This window comes from Apteryx mantelli, chromosome 1 (assembly GCF_036417845.1).
Source record: "Apteryx mantelli isolate bAptMan1 chromosome 1, bAptMan1.hap1, whole genome shotgun sequence".
Classification (NCBI taxonomy): Eukaryota; Metazoa; Chordata; class Aves; order Apterygiformes; family Apterygidae; genus Apteryx; species Apteryx mantelli.
In genome coordinates, this window is record NC_089978.1 from 28,335,399 (window position 1) to 28,354,662 (window position 19,264).

Sequence of the window (19,264 nt, forward strand, 5' to 3'; positions counted from 1 at the left end):
TGTTCAGAAATCTAATAGACAAAAAGAAATACAGAGGAAAATCGAGGAAATTAGATTTCTAATATGAGGTCAAACAATTTAGTCACCGTGGAAATTATTCTAGGAAAAAACTGATTATACACAATGATCCCAGAACAACACACACAGCTGCAAAGTGACATTTGAGTCACAGGTTCTTCTTTAAGCCAAACAAAACTAATAGACTTGGCTTCTCTTCCTCACCACCCAAGAAATCCTGCTCCTAGAAATGCCACTTGTGATATGTGATTTTATTTTGTAATCAGCAGAAAGCATGGAAATGCCTCCTCTGCTGCCTTCCCCTCCGCCAGCATCAGGTGGCACCCCGATTTGCGTCCTCGGCCAACTGGGGTGTTCTCAGCTCTTAGGAGGCAAAAAGCTGCCAGCTGCGAAGCCTGCGTTCCCATCGCTGGACGTACTGCCAGGCCATTGGCTCTCAGAGAAGCTTCTCTCTTTTTCTTTCCTACCTGGTTCGTGTGACTCTCAACCTGGAATTTACTCCCATTGCCAAGACAGAGACCTCATAAACCCTTAACATAACACTATCATTAGTCTTTTCTTCTGTCTTAATAATGGCAAAAATACAAGCACAAAAGTGACAACATACAGGCAAAGCTTTAACACTTCAGACAAGAACACAAACTGAACAATGCTCAGTTAATATACAGAATTACAGCACACCTCTGGATTGCAAAGCATTCTTAAAAATTTATTTTGGCTTCCTCTTGCTTACTTTAGATACTGTAATAAAATGCATAGGGCACTGCCACATGGTATTGTTTAGTGGCCAAAGAAACACTGGGATGACATACTTGAAGAGCTGAATGAAAAATTGTATCCCAAACTTTTAAAAAGTCTATTTAGTAAATACCTGGTTTATGTTTTTTACTGCAGTAGCTTTTATAAACACCACAGTGAAATTATAAAATATTATTCCTGTTGGAAAGTTATATGAGAAACCTGATCCTGCAAATGTTTTGGCACATAACTAATAGAAACATGGTTGTTGAGAGACAGGCCAAAGGGGCACCTAATCTAGCAGCCTGTCTTTGACAGCGACCTGTAGTAGATGCTTATGAAAAGAGTTTAAGAACAGGGCAAGAACAGTGATCTTTCTCCAAAATACTCTCCCATCAGCAAGCAATGTTTTTTAGGGCTTTCTTAATTTTACAGCTGTTTTAAAAGCTGGCTCTCCAATTAAATTTTGCTGGCAAAGCTATGTTGCTTTAAGGGAATGATTGATTTTTTTGACTGACATATTGATGCTGGCAGAACTTTTAATGATGCTTTAATGTACCAAAACCCCCTTCTCTTTGCCTGGATAGTTACTTTGTTTGAGGAATCATCTTCAGCTACATCAGCAAAGGAACTGCTTTGCCAGGCATGCACAGCACATTCATTACGGTAGTTTGTCCAAACAGACAAATCCTTTTAAAGGTAGACAAACTTTAAGTCTGGACACGCGTATGAGAACTCGTAGTATGTGTCTGGCCTGAACAGTCAGAGCCAACTTTTACTGAGAATTACTATGTAAACAAAGCAAACGTTTACCTGAACAAAAGGAGTAAACACAATGTATTGGAACATTGCTGAAGGAAGCAGCAGCCACAGTACATGCATGTAAAATACATGTGGCTTCAAACTTCCAGCCAATCATGCTGACCACAAACACATCCTTATTAACTTAATTTTCATATTAGTTTTAATTGGTGCATATGATGAATATAGCTTGAGATCTGTGAGGTGTGTTACTTCTTACCACAAAAAAAAAATAGGCATATAATATCATACCAGTGTGAGGATAAATTAAGAACTAAATACCACAGATTAGCTCTGTCTGTACATAAATGAAGTTATAAATTCAAAATAATGCTAAGATTTATATTTGATAATATTAAGTAATCTATATAAATATATGCACATATTAACACATTTTCACAAACACACACAAACACAGATGTGCTATATAATATATAGAATTCATCATTATATATTATATACACAAGCATTCTCTCAAAAAGTTACAGTAAACATACAGGCAAGCACAAAAAACCTGTTCTTTTAGAAAATATACTTAGTGCACTCCTTTAGTGCTGAACAATATGTTACAGCATCTGTGTATACTTTGAAAATTCTAAATGTAGAGCAGGCTTAGTTAGTAAGATTTACTTCTTTGATATTTGATATCACAGTGAAAAGGAAGATTCCCAAACGTAAAACTCTAATGACTAAGCATGTCAAATCTATGTTACACATGCTTTTAAATGCAGCAACAACAATTAAAGGTTTTGTTGTTTTGCTTTTGGCTTTATTTTACTTATTAAGTTAGTTTTGTATAAAATAAAGGTAATTTATTCTTAAAATCAAAATTATCCAGCCTTCTGAAACATTACCAAAACACTAAAGGTATTTGTACTTCCCCAGCTTCTCCAAGTTTTTAGAAAATAAGTGCCAACAGCTAACCAAATCACTTTCTGAATTTTTTAAAATATTCTGAACATTTCTACTTTATAGGCAAAACTGCAGAATTCATCATGCCAAAGTGTGATGTTTACCCATAGAAGTGACCACTAAAAATAATTTGTTAAATTTTCAAATACTAAAAAAAAAGCTGTTAAAGAATATAAATTAACATATACATGTATATACATATTTTTTCTGATGTATAATGTTTTTCAGTGGAAAGATTCGCTACAGTGCCTTTTTTCATTACTCAAGGGTCAAACGGATGTAAACAGTTCCTTGCCAGAGCAACTGGGGCAAAGAAAAAAAAGAGGGTGGGGAAATTAAAAAAATAAAGGAGGCGAGGGATGGATGAGGACAGAGGCATCATTTCTTGCTTCTAAGCTTTGAAATCATTTGCATAGAGGCTCTGAGCAGTAATTCTCATGGACAAGCGTGCTGGCAGTCCATTCGAACAGAACACGGTTTCAACTAGTCTGTACAGAACATACCTGCATTTCAGATGAGCAATGGGTATGTGATGTTTTAGTTGTGGGAGAGCTGTTGCAGTACTATTACTTAAAAAATGAACATAAAAAATGCTGACTATGTTAGCTGATGACTGAGAAAACCTAAGAAAAGCATGAGGGACAATTTGCTTCCATGTTGAGGAAATTTAGGGTTGGAAAGAGTAAAAAAAAATGAGAGAGGCACAGCTTGAAATTGTAAGTACTTATACCAAGTAACTTTGAGAGAGTATCCATTTTGCTGCACAAAGAGATCACACCTGTGAGCCAGATTGCATGTGCTGAGCTGAGTTTACTTCATGCTGATTTAACTCACCACTGGAGGGGCTAAGCTGAGAAACATGAAAGTGGAAACAGTACAAGAAAGTGTACATGTGCAGTCACACCACCTGCAATTTATGGAAGCTGGGAATGAACACTGAGTAATCCGATATGGGAATGGTTATGTTTAATGTGTCACTTATTTTTAGTGACTATCTGGAGCATTAACATTACCATGAGTAATAAAGAAAAGCTTACAAACACAGGCAGATGCATCGAAAATGTAAAGGATGTACATGTTACTATTTAATGGCATTAGTATGAATAATCTCATAAAATGCTGAATATATTCCATGTGCATATATATCTAATACACATGTTCATCTTTGGAAAAAAAAAACAAATGTATGTGATTTATGCTGCACTGAGGATGCCACTGAAATCTCAGCAGAGCTTGGTCAAGAGTTTGGTCAGGCTTGGTTTCAGAAGCTCCAATACATTCTAACTTGGAATACCTAGACTGTACAGAAGGTAGCAAGAAGATTTATTAAGTCTTTAACAAATTTAGTCCTTCTGCCCAAAAGGGAAGCAGCTAGTGAGCTGTATGTACTTGGGGCATGTAACCGAGTAAAATGTTGTTGCTCAGCTACATCTGAAATGGCTAATTAGTATAAACTATGAAGGCAGCACTTTTCAGCATGCAGTGAATCATCATAGCTCTCTTTGGTATCTTCAGAGAAGAGAAGCTCAGGTTGCTGTACAGATTTTCTGTTACAATTTTAGAGTGATTTCCACTCATTGTAAAGTGCTGCTGTCCTTCTTCTACAACCTCTGTGTTGCCTCAATCCATGTGATGATTCTGCTGCCAAGTAAAATGTCACGATCCCACAGTTTAAAATGCTGAATTTACATTGGCGTTAGCCCACTGATCTTCTGCTAAAATGTAGAAGTGTGCTTACTTTTTGTTATCCTAGGGCTGTTAAATAACAATATGACTCACAAGGAGAATCAATGGAGAAATTGTGCACAATATCAGACTAAATATATTAATTAAATGCTAGAATTATCTATAGATTGACCCTCTCTGGTTTCTCTTGGTGGCATCTCCTAAACACACACTGCCTTGTGGTCACATATTTAAATGTTTCAGCTGTGTATTTCAGATGCTTACTGCTATGACAGAAACTCCAGCTGCTGTGCTGTTCAGTTTAGGGCCTGTGTTGAAATGCTTCTTTATCTTCCCAGCTACTGATAGCTGATGTTCATTCTCTGGAAGGCCATCATCCTGCAGAGAAACAAAACAAAATAAAACTTCAGAGAGAAAATGCGGAAAAAGGTATTGTGAGGTGATTCTGATAGCACCTGTCAACGCAGAAAAGTTTAAGAAAAAACCTGTAATGAAGTATTTGACAGTCATTGTCCCCATTAAAATATCTAAGCTATTTGTAAGATGAGCATCATATTAGACCATGAAACCAGCCTCTCTCGTCTTCTTTACCTATTATCTCCCTCTCAAACTTTTGGTAACATTAAATAATAATAATTATTAAATATTTTATTCTTATTTCTACCATCTTAACTTCCACTGTCCAGTTGTTTTTATGGCCATGAATATTTTAATGTGTGATAAGCTTGGACCCATTCCTTATTCTGTTGACTCATCAAATAAATTTAAAGATAATGATCTCGAAAGTAGAAAGTGCTCAAGAGATTACAGAAACCAGAAGTCCAGTTTTGGTAGGAAGGAGAGGAAGCCCCGTGATACACCATTTGTGGAGACACTCTGTTTTAAACAAATTGTCTTTCAGTAAGAAAAAAGAGGAAGTTCCCCTGTAGCAGTGTGAGGGGAAGACTTTAAATCTTGAGGGAGCTTGATACAAGCACGTACTAGATGTTTGTCAAAAACTGAACTGAGATAAGGCAATTTATAATTCCTAAATGGGACCTCCACAACCCAGTCATAAAGATTAGGAACTACTGGGTTGAGTGAATGTTCCTGCTAATGTTCCAGCTCTCACTGAGCCCCATGGAGAGGAAATCCAGGCAAGGTGGGAGCTGAGACATGTCTCAACTGAAACCTTCACTGTGGGTGAACACAGGACCTCACAAACAGGAGGATATATCATGGTATACCTCTGCAAGTCAGTTGAGGTGCAGGCTAACGACTTGCTATCGTGTTCCCTGGAAATACGAATGACAGATAACCATTTGCACAATTGCAGACTGTGATTTTACCATATTAAAACTATAGCTAAACGAAGTCACCTCTGAAACTTGAGCTTCCTTCACAGAAGTCTGACTGATAATCTGTAACAGTAAGCTTCAACAAGGTACTACAACTCCCTCCCCTGTCACAAGACACACAAGCCTGTGATGCTGTGGCAAAACAGAGCCAGAGGCACACACTGCCCAGGCAGGAAACAGAGAAGGTTGGGAGTCAGCTATGGGCGGCCTTTGCTTCCTTGCCAAAAAACACATGTTCTCAACCTGAGTTAACTTGAGGTAAAAGTAGGCACACAACTACATGGCCAAGTATAGGTAGACACATGTTCTTCTGCCCTGTGCACCCAGCTAGCCACCTGGGCGATAGCTTCAGTCCAGAAGCTGCGCAGCTGGGCTAGGGAGGTGCCTTCTCCAGGCTACTCTTGCCTGCTTCTCAGAGCGAACATCTGTATCTGCACCGAGGCACATGGACATGCTCCAAGCAGAAGCAAAACCCTAGCAAAAAGAAGGGCACTTGCAGCCATACACAAGTCAGCAGTTAAATTCAAGCCCAAGAAAGTAATTATTTGGAAACTGAAAACAAGGCCTCTTGCAACTGATTCAGAAGGCAGAAACCAACCAGTATGACTGGCAGGCTGCTTGGGAAGCAGTGCAAAAAGCCACTGTTTGGTGAGACTTTCTCCCTAGCAGAATATGCAGGATATCAGGCCACTGGTATCCACAATGGTCATCCTGGGGTATTACTGCTTTGTATCTGTAGCTATCAACAGTTGAAAAAAGATTTTTTAAATCCACTTAAATGGACTTCTAGCAGAACATACATAAACAAGAGACAAGATCAGAATATAGTGAGGTCACAAGCATTCATTTTTCTGGCTTCCCAGCAATTCTGAGGGCACTTTAAGAGTTAGACAGTTGCTGCAGTAAATCATGATCTCTGTGAGCACATGGGAACTTTAGGGAGGTTGGTTTTGGTTTGTGATTTATTTAGTTCAGGGAGTTTGTGTTTAGAGATCCCTCGCTCACCCCTTAACGAAACGTCTCAGCTGGCAAAATATGGTCAAGTGCACACAGCTGCAAAATACAAAACAAAACAATACAGTACAGTAGCTGATTACGGTCTAGCACTGGGGAGTCTTGGCTCGGTGGTATATGACCTCTAAAAATAACCTGCATTCTGCTGACCATGCCTTTCCCAGAAGAAAGCTAGTCTATAAAGTGAACTCTTCTTCACAGGAGGAAAAAAATAAAATTATTCTCTTGGCTTTCTTGACATGAAAGCTTGCCAAACTTCCATGTCATCTTGTCAAAAGACTAAATTACAGAGAAGACAATACTTACCAAGATTGTGGTAATGTTTTACTGGTGAAGCCCCCCCACACACACACACACATTTCAGTGACAATATGCCAGAGATGCATAGCATTGGCTCCAGCTTTTAGATAATATATCTTCCAGCTCAATTTAAGATGCCACATAGGTATATATGGGAATTATTCTGTCATTGTTAAATTTTCTAACTGCTATGGGTGCTACCTGATGTTTACTAGATATCTTTTTTTATTCCAAAGTGCTTTATAAACAAGTTAATTTATGTACACTGGCTCCTGGAATCACTTCAACCAACACTAAAATAGATAGATATTGAGGGTGAGAGATGACAGCTGTTTATCTACATACAAAACAAATTGCTCTGCAGTTTAAAAAGGCTGGAAGTGAAGAAAAACATCAGATTCACAAGAATCAGCAGGACAAGCTGTAGAATGGCAGAATAGGCTTAATATTCCTGACAAGAATTTCATCAAGATGCTGTAACGGGAAGAATGTCAGGCCCTAAAGAGATTAATATTGTTTCTTTCCTCTACTTTAGCCTTTAGCTGTATGAACTATTTCTTGCAAGGGGTGATGATCACAGAATTTCATCTTAACCTTTAGCAGTCAGGACAAGATCTTTTAAAGATGACTAGCAGTTTTTGGTGCTCAACTCTGTGAACTTTAAAGAGTCATGAGCTTCAGGAAATGCTGACTGCTGACCCTCTGGAAAAAGAGCTCTCCTTAGCATGTTTCAAAAATTACACATCCAAAATCATTGACCATTTCAAAACCCTGGTCCAGAATTTGATTTTTCACCTGGACCCTGTTCACTGCTTGGGATCTTGAGATCTTTTTTCACCAGGCTCCGTAAAATACCTTTTTGTTCTATTTGCAAGTATTAAAAAAAATGAAACCCCATAAAAATGAGGCAGAGGGTTCTGACATAACTTGAGTATGCAATAAGCACTATTCCATATTTGCATCATTCTATAAGGCAGGACACATTGCCACTCAAAGAAAAAAAAGTGTTAAAAAGACTGAACAAAGTTCAGGATTCCCAGACTTCTACTGCCTGAAGCACTCAGATCCATTTCACAAGCTGGTCACAAGAGGTTTACTTTCCAGGCCTAAATGCACCAGATGAAGAGGTCATTATATAAATAACAGCAGAAAAATAGGGCAAATAAAAGTGTCGGAAAAGCTTTTTGACTCTGTTTCCTTTAAGGACTACAAGGAGATTTTTCTTTGGGCAGTGTCTTAGGGTGTGACCAAAAATACTGCAGCTGCTGAACAAGAAATGTCTTTTGAAATTAACTTCCTTACAAATGCTCACTTTATTACTATTTGCTGTTCGGTTATTCATTTATTTCACATTCAAATCTCCAAGACAAGTATGGTTAAGGAAATATTTTAAAGCTAGTTTCCCTAATTCTTTTCAGGCTGGGGTGTACAATCTTACTCCTCCAGCAACAACACACCACGTTTTAGATTGATTAGTTTAACAAAGAAGGATTTACAGAATGTAATCCTTCTCTTTCAGCATTCTCTGATCAATGCTGTACAATAAATTAGAAAATATTTACTACTCATCCAACAAAAAGAGAGTAGATTTGTCCCATAACTTGCCACTAGCATACTTCAGGTTATATATTACCAATGTTTAAAATGCCAGACCTCAAGCTTCCAGCCCCTTTATAACTCTTCGGTTTTGCAAAGAATTTGAGCAGGTAAAGGAAAGAGCTGGGGTCCCAGTAGGGAAAGTATAAACTGATGGATTTGTTTCCAGGTCTAAGTGTACTGCATATGAGAGACAAATCCAAATAAACTAAATGGAGGGGGCAGAGAACTGCTGCTGAATTGCATTTAGAATCCAAGATCTCCATCTGTGGCAATGGCAAGTAGCCAACATCTTTTCAGGTTTTGTTTTTTGAATTGAAAACAGCTGGGATATTATTGACATAGGAACTGTTTTACTGGTCTGACTCTGACCATAACAAGTTTTGCAGTTTCCAAGAGGATTCCAGCTATTTTTATAGCAAAAACTGAAACTGAAATGAAGGTTGGCTCCTATTGAAGCTGTCAAAGTACATTCCAGGAATCTCAGCAATTTACCAAGTAATCACATAGTAAGCTGCTATAAAGTAGAATGGTTATTTACAATCTACAAAATGGTTTAAAACAGTGTAACCAGTTAGAACACTTCTATCAAAGTTCTGATCAAAGAGAGAAAATGTTTCCTTAAAATTGTCAAAGAAAATACATGCCTGCTTTTCGATCCAGCTATCCTATCCAGTATTTTAGCTGCAGTTTCACTAATCTTACCACTATGAATAGGTCCAAAACCAAAATAATAAAAGGAAAAGTAAGTCCATCATTTGGTGCCATGGAGAAGTATTTAAACAGGAAAATGGAGTGTTACATGAGAATTCCACGAGCCATTTTTCTTTTGGACAGAAAAAGACAGTATTTTACAAAAGCTGCAGAAAATTGCTCAGGTAATTACGACTCATAGATCTCCAAGCATTTTGTAAATATGGGGAAGTGTATTCATTCCCTGTTTAGGAGAATTAATTCAGGGAAGTGACCCTTTATGAAAACATTTATGCACTTGTTTCAGCTCAGCCATGTTCAGATTTCTCCTGAAGTAAACCAGGCTTTAGAACAATCCAGTTAATTTTATGCTTAATGTTAAGCATTTCCATGTGTGATGCCTTGAAATACAAGCAAACTTTGAGATGTGCTCAAGTACTTTCCTGAACTGGTCCCAGTGCTAGTCTTTCTCCTTCCAGAAAAAATATCTGGAAGATGCATACGAGAATTAAAAAGAGGTTTTGATCTGTGTTATGAACTGTCATTAGCATATTGCTGAAGACAAAATACTGACTCCTCTCAGTTGCTAAGAGCAGTAATTGCACAGAAAAGAAGAGATTATAGAACTGTCAGGGAATACTTGTTTGAGATATTTATGCACAAAACTGCTACAGGTTTTGATTGCAAAGAATTATAATCAACATAATCACAGAATCACAGAATCGCTGAGGTTGGAAGGGACCTCTGCAGATCATCTAGTCCAACCCCCCTGCTCAAGCAGGGTCACCTAGAGCATGTTGCACAGGACCCTGTCCAGGAAGGTTTTGAATATCTCCAGAGAAGGAGACTCCACAACCTCTCTGGGCAACCTGTTCCAGTGCACTGTCACCCTCACAGTGAAAAAGTTTTTCCTCATGTTCAGATGGAGCTTCTTGTGTTTCAGTTTGTGCCCGTTGCCTCGCATCCTGCCACTGGGCACCACTGAAAAGAGTCTGGTCCCATCCTTTCGACACCCTCCCTTCAGATACTTGTACACGTTAATAAGATCTCCTCTCAGCCTTCTCTTCTCCAAGCTAAACAAGCCAAGCTCTCTCAGCCTTTCCTCATAAGAGAGATGCTCCAGTCCCCTAATCATCTTTGTAGCCCTTCGCTGGACTTGCTCCAGTAGTGCCACATCCCTCTTGTACTGGGGAGCCCAGAACTGGACACAGTACTCCAGATGTGGCCTCCCCAGGGCTGAGGAGAGGGGGAGGATCACCTCCCTCCACCTGCTGGCAACACTCTTCCTGATGCACCCCAGGATACCATTGGCCTTCTTGGCCACAAGGGCACATTGCTGCCTCATGCTTAACTTGGTGTCCACCAGCACTCCCAGGTCCTTCTCGGCAGAGCTGCTTTCCAGCAGGTCAACCCCCAACCTGTACTGGTGCCAAGGGTTATTCCTCCCTAGGTGCAGGACCCTGCACTTGCCTTTGCTGAACTTCATGAGGTTCCTCTCCGCCCACCTCTCCAGCCTGTCCAGGTCTCTCTGAATGGCAGCGCAGCCCTCTGGCGTATCAGCCACTCCTCCCAGTTTTGTATCATCAGCAAACTTGCTGAGGGTGCACTCTGTCCCTTCATCCAGGTCATTGATGACTAAATTGGACAAGACTGGACCCAGTACTGACCCCTGGGGGACACCGCTAGCTACAGGCCTCCAACTAGACTCTGTGCCACTGATCACAACCCTCTGAGCTCTGCCATTCAGCCAGTTCTCAATCCACCTCACTGTCCACTCATCTAGCCCACACTTCCTGAGCTTCCCTATGAGGATGTTATGGGAGACAGTGTCAAAAGCCTTGCTGAAGTCAAGGGAGACACCATCCACTGCTCTCCCCTCATCTACCCAGCCAGTCATTCCATCATAGGAGGCTATCAGACTGGTTAAGCATGATTTCCCCTTGGTGAAGCCATGCTGACTACTCCTGATCACCTTCTTGTCCTCCACATGCTTGGAGATGGCCTCCAGCATGAGCTGCTCCATCACCTTTCCAGGGATGGAAGTGAGGCTGACTGGCCTGTAGTTCCCTGGCTCCTCCTTCTTGCCCTTTTTGAAGACTGGGGTGACACTGGCTTTCTTCCAGTCTTCAGGCACCTCTCCTGGTCTCCATGACCTTTCAAAGATGATGGAGAGTGGCTTAGCAATGACATCCGCCAGCTCCCGCAGCACTCGTGGGTGCATCCCATCAGGTCCCATGGATTTGTGGGTGTCAAGTTTGCCTAAATGATCTCTAACCTGATCCTCCTCCACCAAGGGAAAGTCTTCCTTTCTCCAGACTTTCTCTCTTGCCGCCAGGATCTGGGGTTCCTGAGGGCTGGCCTGAGCAGTAAAGACTGAAGCAAAGAAGGCATTCAGTAACTCTGCCTTCTCTGCATCCTTCGTCACCAGGGCACCCACCCCATTCAGCAAAGGGCCCACATTTTCCCTAGTCTTCCTCTTACTGCTGATGTATTTGAAGAAGCCCTTCTTGCTGTCCTTGACATTTCTTGCCAGATTTAATTCCAAACGGCCTTAGCCTTCCTCGTCACATCCCTGCATACTCTGACAACGTTCCTATATTCCTCCCAAGTGGCCTGTCCCCCTTTCCACTTTCTGTATACTTCCTTCTTCTGGTTGAGTTTTGCCAGGAGCTCCTTGCTCATCCATGCAGGTCTCCTGCCTCCTTTGCTTGACTTCCTAAGTCTGTAAGACTGTAAGAAGTGCAGCGGAGCTAAACCAGAGTGAATTCAACACAATATCCCATTTCCAACAGAGGATGGTAGTTACCATTTATGAAACAGTGCATTTTAAACAGACAAGTGGAGTTTGAACTTCCCCTGGTATATCTTCCAGTTTCTGGCAATCAAGTGTTTCAGAACTTTCTGAGCCAAAAGTTTTATCCAAACCACCATATTTAATAGGCATCAATGGACTCATCCTCCAAAAATGCATCAAACTCTCTTTTGAATCCATTTATACTTGGCCCCTACAGCTCTGGCTCAGGGATCTACATTTTAACTTGCTGCATAAAAATGAGAAATTCCACAGGGTGCTTCAGTAACCAAAGCATGCCTTTACTGAAGCACTGGAGTGTTAAAAGATTTTAGCCACCTGCCCTGTCTTCCTTCTCTCCCCTTCAGGAGGTACTAGCCAGGACAGGGAGTTTTGTCACACTCATGTCACCTGCGCTGGGCAGCACCACACTCCTGACAAAGAGCAGCACCTCTTATTCTTAATGCATCTTGCTGAAATGGCTTCCTAAAATATATCATGGTGTAACTGAAGTGGAAAAAAAAAAAGGAAAAAAAAGGGGAGGGCTAACAGTTCCAATGTATTTTTTACAAAAAGAGGAAAATCAGTGGCCACATCCTTCTGTGGTGTAAACCAGTGGTGTTCCAGTAACCTCAGCAGAAGTGCTTGGGTTGACACCAGCAGATGATCTGGCCTCTCTGAGGCTTCTGATCAGTAAATTCCCTCTCTGCCTCACCAAGTTTCCAAAAATTTCCACCCACCTCTTCTCCTATGAGGAAGAACAGATGCCTCAGTAACTAAAAGTCATTATAAATTGTGGCAGAACACTGTGTCCAAGGACAATACCTGGCACCAAGGAAAAAATACTACTTCCGCTGCTTGAACAGCAGCTTAAAAAGATTTTCATCATACACTGTCCTGGATCCTTGCATTCTGTACATGGCAGAAGTGCTCTGCATGATAATAGCATTTACAGAAAGAAAAAAAAATTGGGGCAATAAGTTAGCATCTAGGACTAAGGTGTATACTTTGTAAACACTTAGAGGTCACTGCTATTCTGGGCTATACAGAGGACATTTTTTTTAAAAAAAAGATTATCCTTTGAGATTATTGTATATTTAAATTTTTAGAATAGTGCTCTCGTGAGAAAAATCTGTTGGATACAGCAGCCAGGGGAACCTGTTATCTGAAGGACAAAGTAGTATTCCAGGGAAGATTATATTCTGCAGCTTGCAATGTGCAAAATGAAACATTATTTCTTCCTCCTTTAATTTTTTTTTTCTTCACTGGTCCCAATTGTATTTCCTTTCTCAATCTTCCTTTCTGAATTTGAATCTGGATTTTCTCCAATTTTTCTTTCTCTTGTCATCCAAATATTTTAAGACATATTAAGTAGTCTGAAATAATTAACTAATATTAAGTAGTGTCCTTGTCTCAACATTAATTAGAGACAAATCTCTTTATTCTCTGCCAGAGTTATCCATATACCACCTCACTGATTACCACTTTTATGGCAAATGTCCAGTCACTTAGAGATAAGCCGGGATATATAAATAGATATTTCATGGTAACTCAGATTAAATGGATATGGCAGCACATAAATATATGTATATTGCAACATCAGAAGTTAAAATATGATCTTATAGGTTTCTCTGTTTCGTGCTGGATCAAGTAGGCTTAACACCATGGACTATATTTCAATACCTCTTAATCATGACTGTCAGATTTTTGAGGTCATTTGATTTTAGGAGAACAAAATGTGTTACTGAACCCAGAAGCTCATTCTTAAAGGTATAAATTTGTCAAGTGCAGTTGAGATGTATTGAAAGTCTGGCCCAAAATATTTTAGAGAAAATGTAGCTGAGCATGCATAAAGTAGTGAAGACTCCAAGGTATGCACTATATACTAAGACTGCATGTAACTCAGTTTATTTCCAGCTAAATCTGTAGCATTTTTAGAATGTGCTGGCTCCAAAAGGGCATAGGAAAGACTTGACAGAGAAGAGCTTAAAAGTGCCAAATTACAATCAGCATCTACAAGCCTGAAATTACTTACATTAACCCATGGATGTTCAAGAACTTGCAAGGCTGAGAATCGCAGATCTACATCTACTTGTAGCATCATTGTGATGAGTTCCTGAGAAATGGAATACTGGGTCAAATTTAAAGAACACTTTCAGAAAGCAAATCAACAAACTTAATTCATTAAAGTGCTCTTCAACTGATTATACAAGAGTGCTCAAAGACAGAATGAACTACCAACTGCAGAAAAATATTAAAATTATTAAAAAAAAGAACAACTACAAACTGCTGAACTTTAAGCTGAACTTTTAAATCAGTATCTAATGGTACCTTGAAAAGCTAGAAGACAGTTCTGAGTTACAGTTCTGTAGCCACTGTTTAGGAGAAAAGCACTCAATACATAATGTACAAAACAGATGGTCACATGAAATTAGGTTAGCTTCCCATTAAGAAAAAGCTAAATTCTCTCTAGGAAAAAAGCCAGGAAATCTAGAATTGTGTTTTAAGTGCTTGTATAAATGATGTAGAAGATATTTTTAAAAATCTTAAAAACATAATTTTTGCTGTTTTGATTTCTTCTGGTACTGCCTTCCTATATCTTTCAGCTAGCATGTAAATAAACAAATATCTAATTCCATCAGTGAACGCAGTGCACAGAAAATAAGATGGCAGTATGATGGCAAATAAAGGGATATCACCAAAGACAGAGGTTAATAGTTCTTAGTAACAAGGAGAAGAAGTTAAACTAATAGGCCTATGCTTCGAGACGGACATTTTAGAATGAACTAGTCAGAAGTAGGAGTTTCACAGGAGAAGACCACTGGCAAAGGACCTATGGAGTTCTCATTAGTGATGCTATAAAATAAAGCCTGCTAGAAAACAATAAGGGGATTAAAGGACTTCTTCCAGCTCTGTGACTGTACCCCATTTGTTGACTTCAGTTTACAGATTAAAATCCTATTCCTTATCAGTCTACACATTTCTGTAAAAGAAGGATGGAAATAACTGCACCAAAAAAATGAGATTCAGAATTTAGAATGCTATTTTCTTTCCTCACATCCAGTTCAAAACATCATAATTGTTCTGTGATTAATTAAACACTGTCACACTGAAAGAAATAGGAAAATAATTTTGCATGAATTTGCCCTACAGGCTACAGAAGTGAACTGAAAGAACACTCACGTATTAGGGAAACTAAGTATTTATCTATATGCTAACCAAGTCAACTTTCTAAGTACATACACACATATTACCTATCTACCTCTCTCTATATGAATTATAATGAATGCCGAATCCCTAGAAAGTCTGCAAGGTAAACTGTCGCTCTAGTACACTAATGAGAGTTAAAAAACTTGATCTACTTTGTAAGTATGTTTAACTCTGTCAGGATCTGCCTGAGAAAAGTGTGTTTGCATCTGCCTTAGCACATCTCAAGATCTAACTCTGTGCCATTTGCCAAGAGGCTATAAGCAATGAACCACATGGGCAGAGCAAGCCCATATTTCATACCTCTCTGGCAACAGTAAGGAGTTAGAGCCAGCGCTAGGCCTGGATCTTTGCCAGAAAGAAATGACAGACATATCACCTAATGGGATTAATAGGGAAACACTCTCCCCATAATATCATTATATAATACCCAAAGGCTCCAGGTTGGAACCTGGTCCTCATCATAAATACATACAAAGCAGAGTCCTGGGGAGCTTTCAAGCTAAGGAGCGTATATCAAGCAAAGTTACTGGAATTTCTTCTTGATCAGGAGGGGTTGCTGGTGTCTCTGCTGCATGAGACCCCCACCTAGATGGTGGTCCATTTCAGTTGGGAGTCTAACAGATGGACATTGATCCATGAAATGAAAACATACTTGGTGACCCAGAGGAATTTACAGGTGTAGCAGGAGATGTTACGAGACATGTCAAATAGAGCACTGTGGAAGAATAAAGTTCATTATATACTGCACTGTGAATAATAGTGCAGAAGCAAGTATTAACTATATAAACCTACCTTCGCAGAGTCAGAAACATTGTCCCAATATGGAGATGGAAAATCCACCTGTCCCATCAAAATCTGATCAAAAAGCACTTCTTGGTCATCTCCACTTCTATAAAGTAAAGAAAACAAAAACAACAACAAAACCCACATAGGAATTATTTCAGAGCTGGTTTTAATAAGCTTCTTGAAATTGCTTTTTATTGGAGATCCCTTAGGATGCTTTTGGAAGCTGTTTATTCTCCCCAAGCACACAACCACAGATATGAATTGTGAGATCATAAAATGCAGTGCATTTCACAGAATCGCTGAGGTTGGAAGGGACCTCTGCAGATCATCTAGTCCAACCCCCCTGCTCAAGCAGGGTCACCTAGAGCACATTGCACAGGATCGCGTCCAGGCGGGTTTTGAATATCTCCAGAGAAGGAGACTCCACAACCTCTCTGGGCAACCTGTTCCAGTGCGCTGTCACCCTCACAGTGAAAAAGTTTTTCCTCACATTCAGATGGAAGTGTCTGTGTTTCAGTTTGTGCCCGTTGCCTCGCGTCCTGTCGCTCGGCACCACTGAAAAGAGTCTGGCTCCATCCTCTTGACACCCTCCCTTCAGATACTTGTACACGTTAATAAGATCTCCTCTCAGCCTTCTCTTCTCCAGGCTAAACAGGCCCAGCTCTCTCAGCCTTTCCTCATAAGAGAGATGCTCCAGTCCCCTAATCATCTTTGTAGCCCTTCGCTGGACTTGCTCCAGTAGTGCCACATCCCTCTTGTACTGGGGAGCCCAGAACTGGATGCAGTACTCCAGATGTGGCCTCACCAGGGCTGAGTAGAGGGGGAGAATCACCTCCTTCAGCCTGCTGGCAACACTCTTCCTGATGCACCCCAGGATACCATTTGGTACACTGTTTCTGAGGTAGCCTGCTTGTCTTTAGGACTGACAACAACTTTTCAATTGGTTTGAGGAGAAGAAAAGATCTTTAAGATAAAAATTGAAACACCCTTATTAAGTGGCTTACATTTTAATTACTTTTTACTGACCACAAAATATGTTGTATTTGATCCATGAAAGAAGATGCTTATTTCACTGTGTATTTTAAACATCAGGAAAAGGCACCCACAACCCATAACCGAGGCTCTTGTTTTGTAATGCAATGAAGTTTAAACTAAAATAAACAAACATGAGACAGAGATTTCACAGTAAAATCACAGACATTTATGGCGTGTAAATTACTATACAGAGCATGGGAAAAACCAAACCCTATGAGCAGAGAACTTTTTCCAGTGGGAATCTTTGTGCTTAAGACAGAAGCAGCACAGGGACCATTCACAGAACAAGGATGGTTGAAGAGATCAGAGTCCATACCCACGGAACGGAGGAAAACCACAGAGAAGGATGTAAGTAATCACACCCGCTGCCCAGATGTCCACCTTCAGGCTGTATCTAGAAGTGTGAGAGATATGGTTAGAGAAGTCACAGTCATATGAACTATAGTACAAGAATAGAAAATACATTTTCAGGATTACTAATAATTTCTTATATATTCTGACACGAACTTTCTCTGTGCTCTACCTATTCTAATTCTGCTTTCAAATTCAAGACAAACATTTACATCTTAAAACTATGTCAGATCAGAACGTATGGATGTACAGAAGAAACTGTGCTGTTATCTTGAATTGGACTCTGACCTTTACTGACAGAAAGCCTTCAAAGGTAAGACAAGTTGCTCAAACCAGTGTGTATTTACTCTATAGAACAAATCAGAAGAAAAGGACAATGTGTGATAATGAAATAAAATTAAGTGAACTATTAAAATTACTTTTATTGTATGTGTAAATGGCTCGTTAGTATCTCAGGGTTAAGCTAAGAGCTTTCTACTTTGAGGCTAAGAACTGGCAGAGCAACCTGATGTAACTCCAAAGTTGACCCTGCTTTGAGCCAGTTTGGACAAGACAGACTCCAGAGGTCCCTTCCAGCTAAACTGTTCTGTGGGTCATGATTCTATATTATACCCAAGTGAAGGCAGCATAAAAATCTTAATTGCAAAAACTCCTAACTGACACACTGGTGAGAACATGCTCCACTGTGTACACATCAATGAATCATCACTAGAAGTGATTTACCCAGTTTCAGCAATGATTTCTGGAGCTACATATGTTGGGGTCCCACAAACAGTATAAAGAGGTCCATCCACAATTGTTGCTAGGCCAAAGTCTCCTAGTTTCAGAGATTTGCTTCCATCTTGGTGTTCATAAACCTAAATCAAGAATAAAATTCAAAGGTTTAACATAGTTCTATCAAGGAAACTACTATATCATTTACTAACTGCTTGAAATGTTGCTTCTAATTTACACTCTTCTTTCTCCCCCTTACCTACAACATACAGAGAAGCATGTTTTGAAATTTCACGACCAGGACAACTTCCCTTAAATGTACCCAATGTGACTGGGAATGTAGACTGATGTCTTATCTTGCTACCTGGTTAACAAAGGACATCATAGATATTTCTTCTTGATAAAAGTTAAAACCCAGAAGCAAAGGTCTGACCTTCCAGCAATGCAGTTCCTAGGTTAACTCCCCACTGACAGCCAGTTCTCAGTGTGGGCTTTTTTTTCTTTTTTTTTATTTACACAGAGCTTGAATGCCTACACAGCAATTTCAACTTCTTCTCAACTTCATCAGTAACTCTACTGATAGTAACAGTAGAATCTACTTCTCTGTGTATTGAAGTGACAAGATGCAAACCTACCTAGAATATTTCACCTAGAAACACTGTCCTCTCCTTGAAGGACTGTTAAACACCAGTATCTTAGTGGTATGTTTTCAACACCATCAGTGGATGTAGGCTGGGCTGCAACACTGCACACTCGCAAATCCTATTCGAAAACATGGTCTGTACACCAGCAACGTGATCTTTTTGTTTTCTTTTTATGGGTGCAAAGGGAGATTAAGATATAGTCACAAGAAAAAGCTAGAAAACCCAGTAAAAATCCCCACAATTTTAAAAGCTGGGCCAATGCAAAAGAAAGAGCCCAAACCTGCAAACACTGAAAATATATTAAAAATGCTTAAAGTAAAAGAGCAAAATTTATCTAAATTAAATATTAGAGCATGAGTCTTTCTTTAAAGCAACCGTCGGTTTGGGTTCTTGCTTCCCATTTTGAAATTGTTTATGATGCGATTTAATGCTTTTTTTCAAAATGGCACCTTAAAAAATTGAAACAGCCTACAGAAGGGCATCTTAAAGTGTGTATGTATCACATTAGTTCTTTGCAATCAATCCAAAGCTGCATGCAGTCTGGCTCACCATCAGTGATACCATGACAGCAATTACCTGGCAAAAAAAGAAGAAATCATACTTCACAATAAAAAAGCAAATCGTGCTTAAGACCTATC

The 19,264-nt window shown here is 39.6% G+C and overlaps 1 protein-coding gene across 2 annotated transcripts in view; it reads right to left on the reverse strand.

Annotated features, from left to right (window-relative positions):
• The window catches only part of DCLK1 (doublecortin like kinase 1), a 251,411-nt gene that overhangs the window by 12,307 nt on the left and 219,840 nt on the right, over positions 1-19,264 (reverse strand). For both annotated transcript variants that reach the window (XM_013962098.2, XM_067291218.1), the window contains exons 12-16: positions 17,992-18,125; positions 17,234-17,311; positions 15,889-15,985; positions 13,922-14,002; positions 4,420-4,533 (exon numbers count right to left, since the gene is read on the reverse strand). In XM_013962098.2, coding sequence (XP_013817552.2) covers positions 4,420-4,533; positions 13,922-14,002; positions 15,889-15,985; positions 17,234-17,311; positions 17,992-18,125 — 504 coding nt within the window. The remainder of the gene's footprint in view (positions 1-4,419; positions 4,534-13,921; positions 14,003-15,888; positions 15,986-17,233; positions 17,312-17,991; positions 18,126-19,264) is intronic.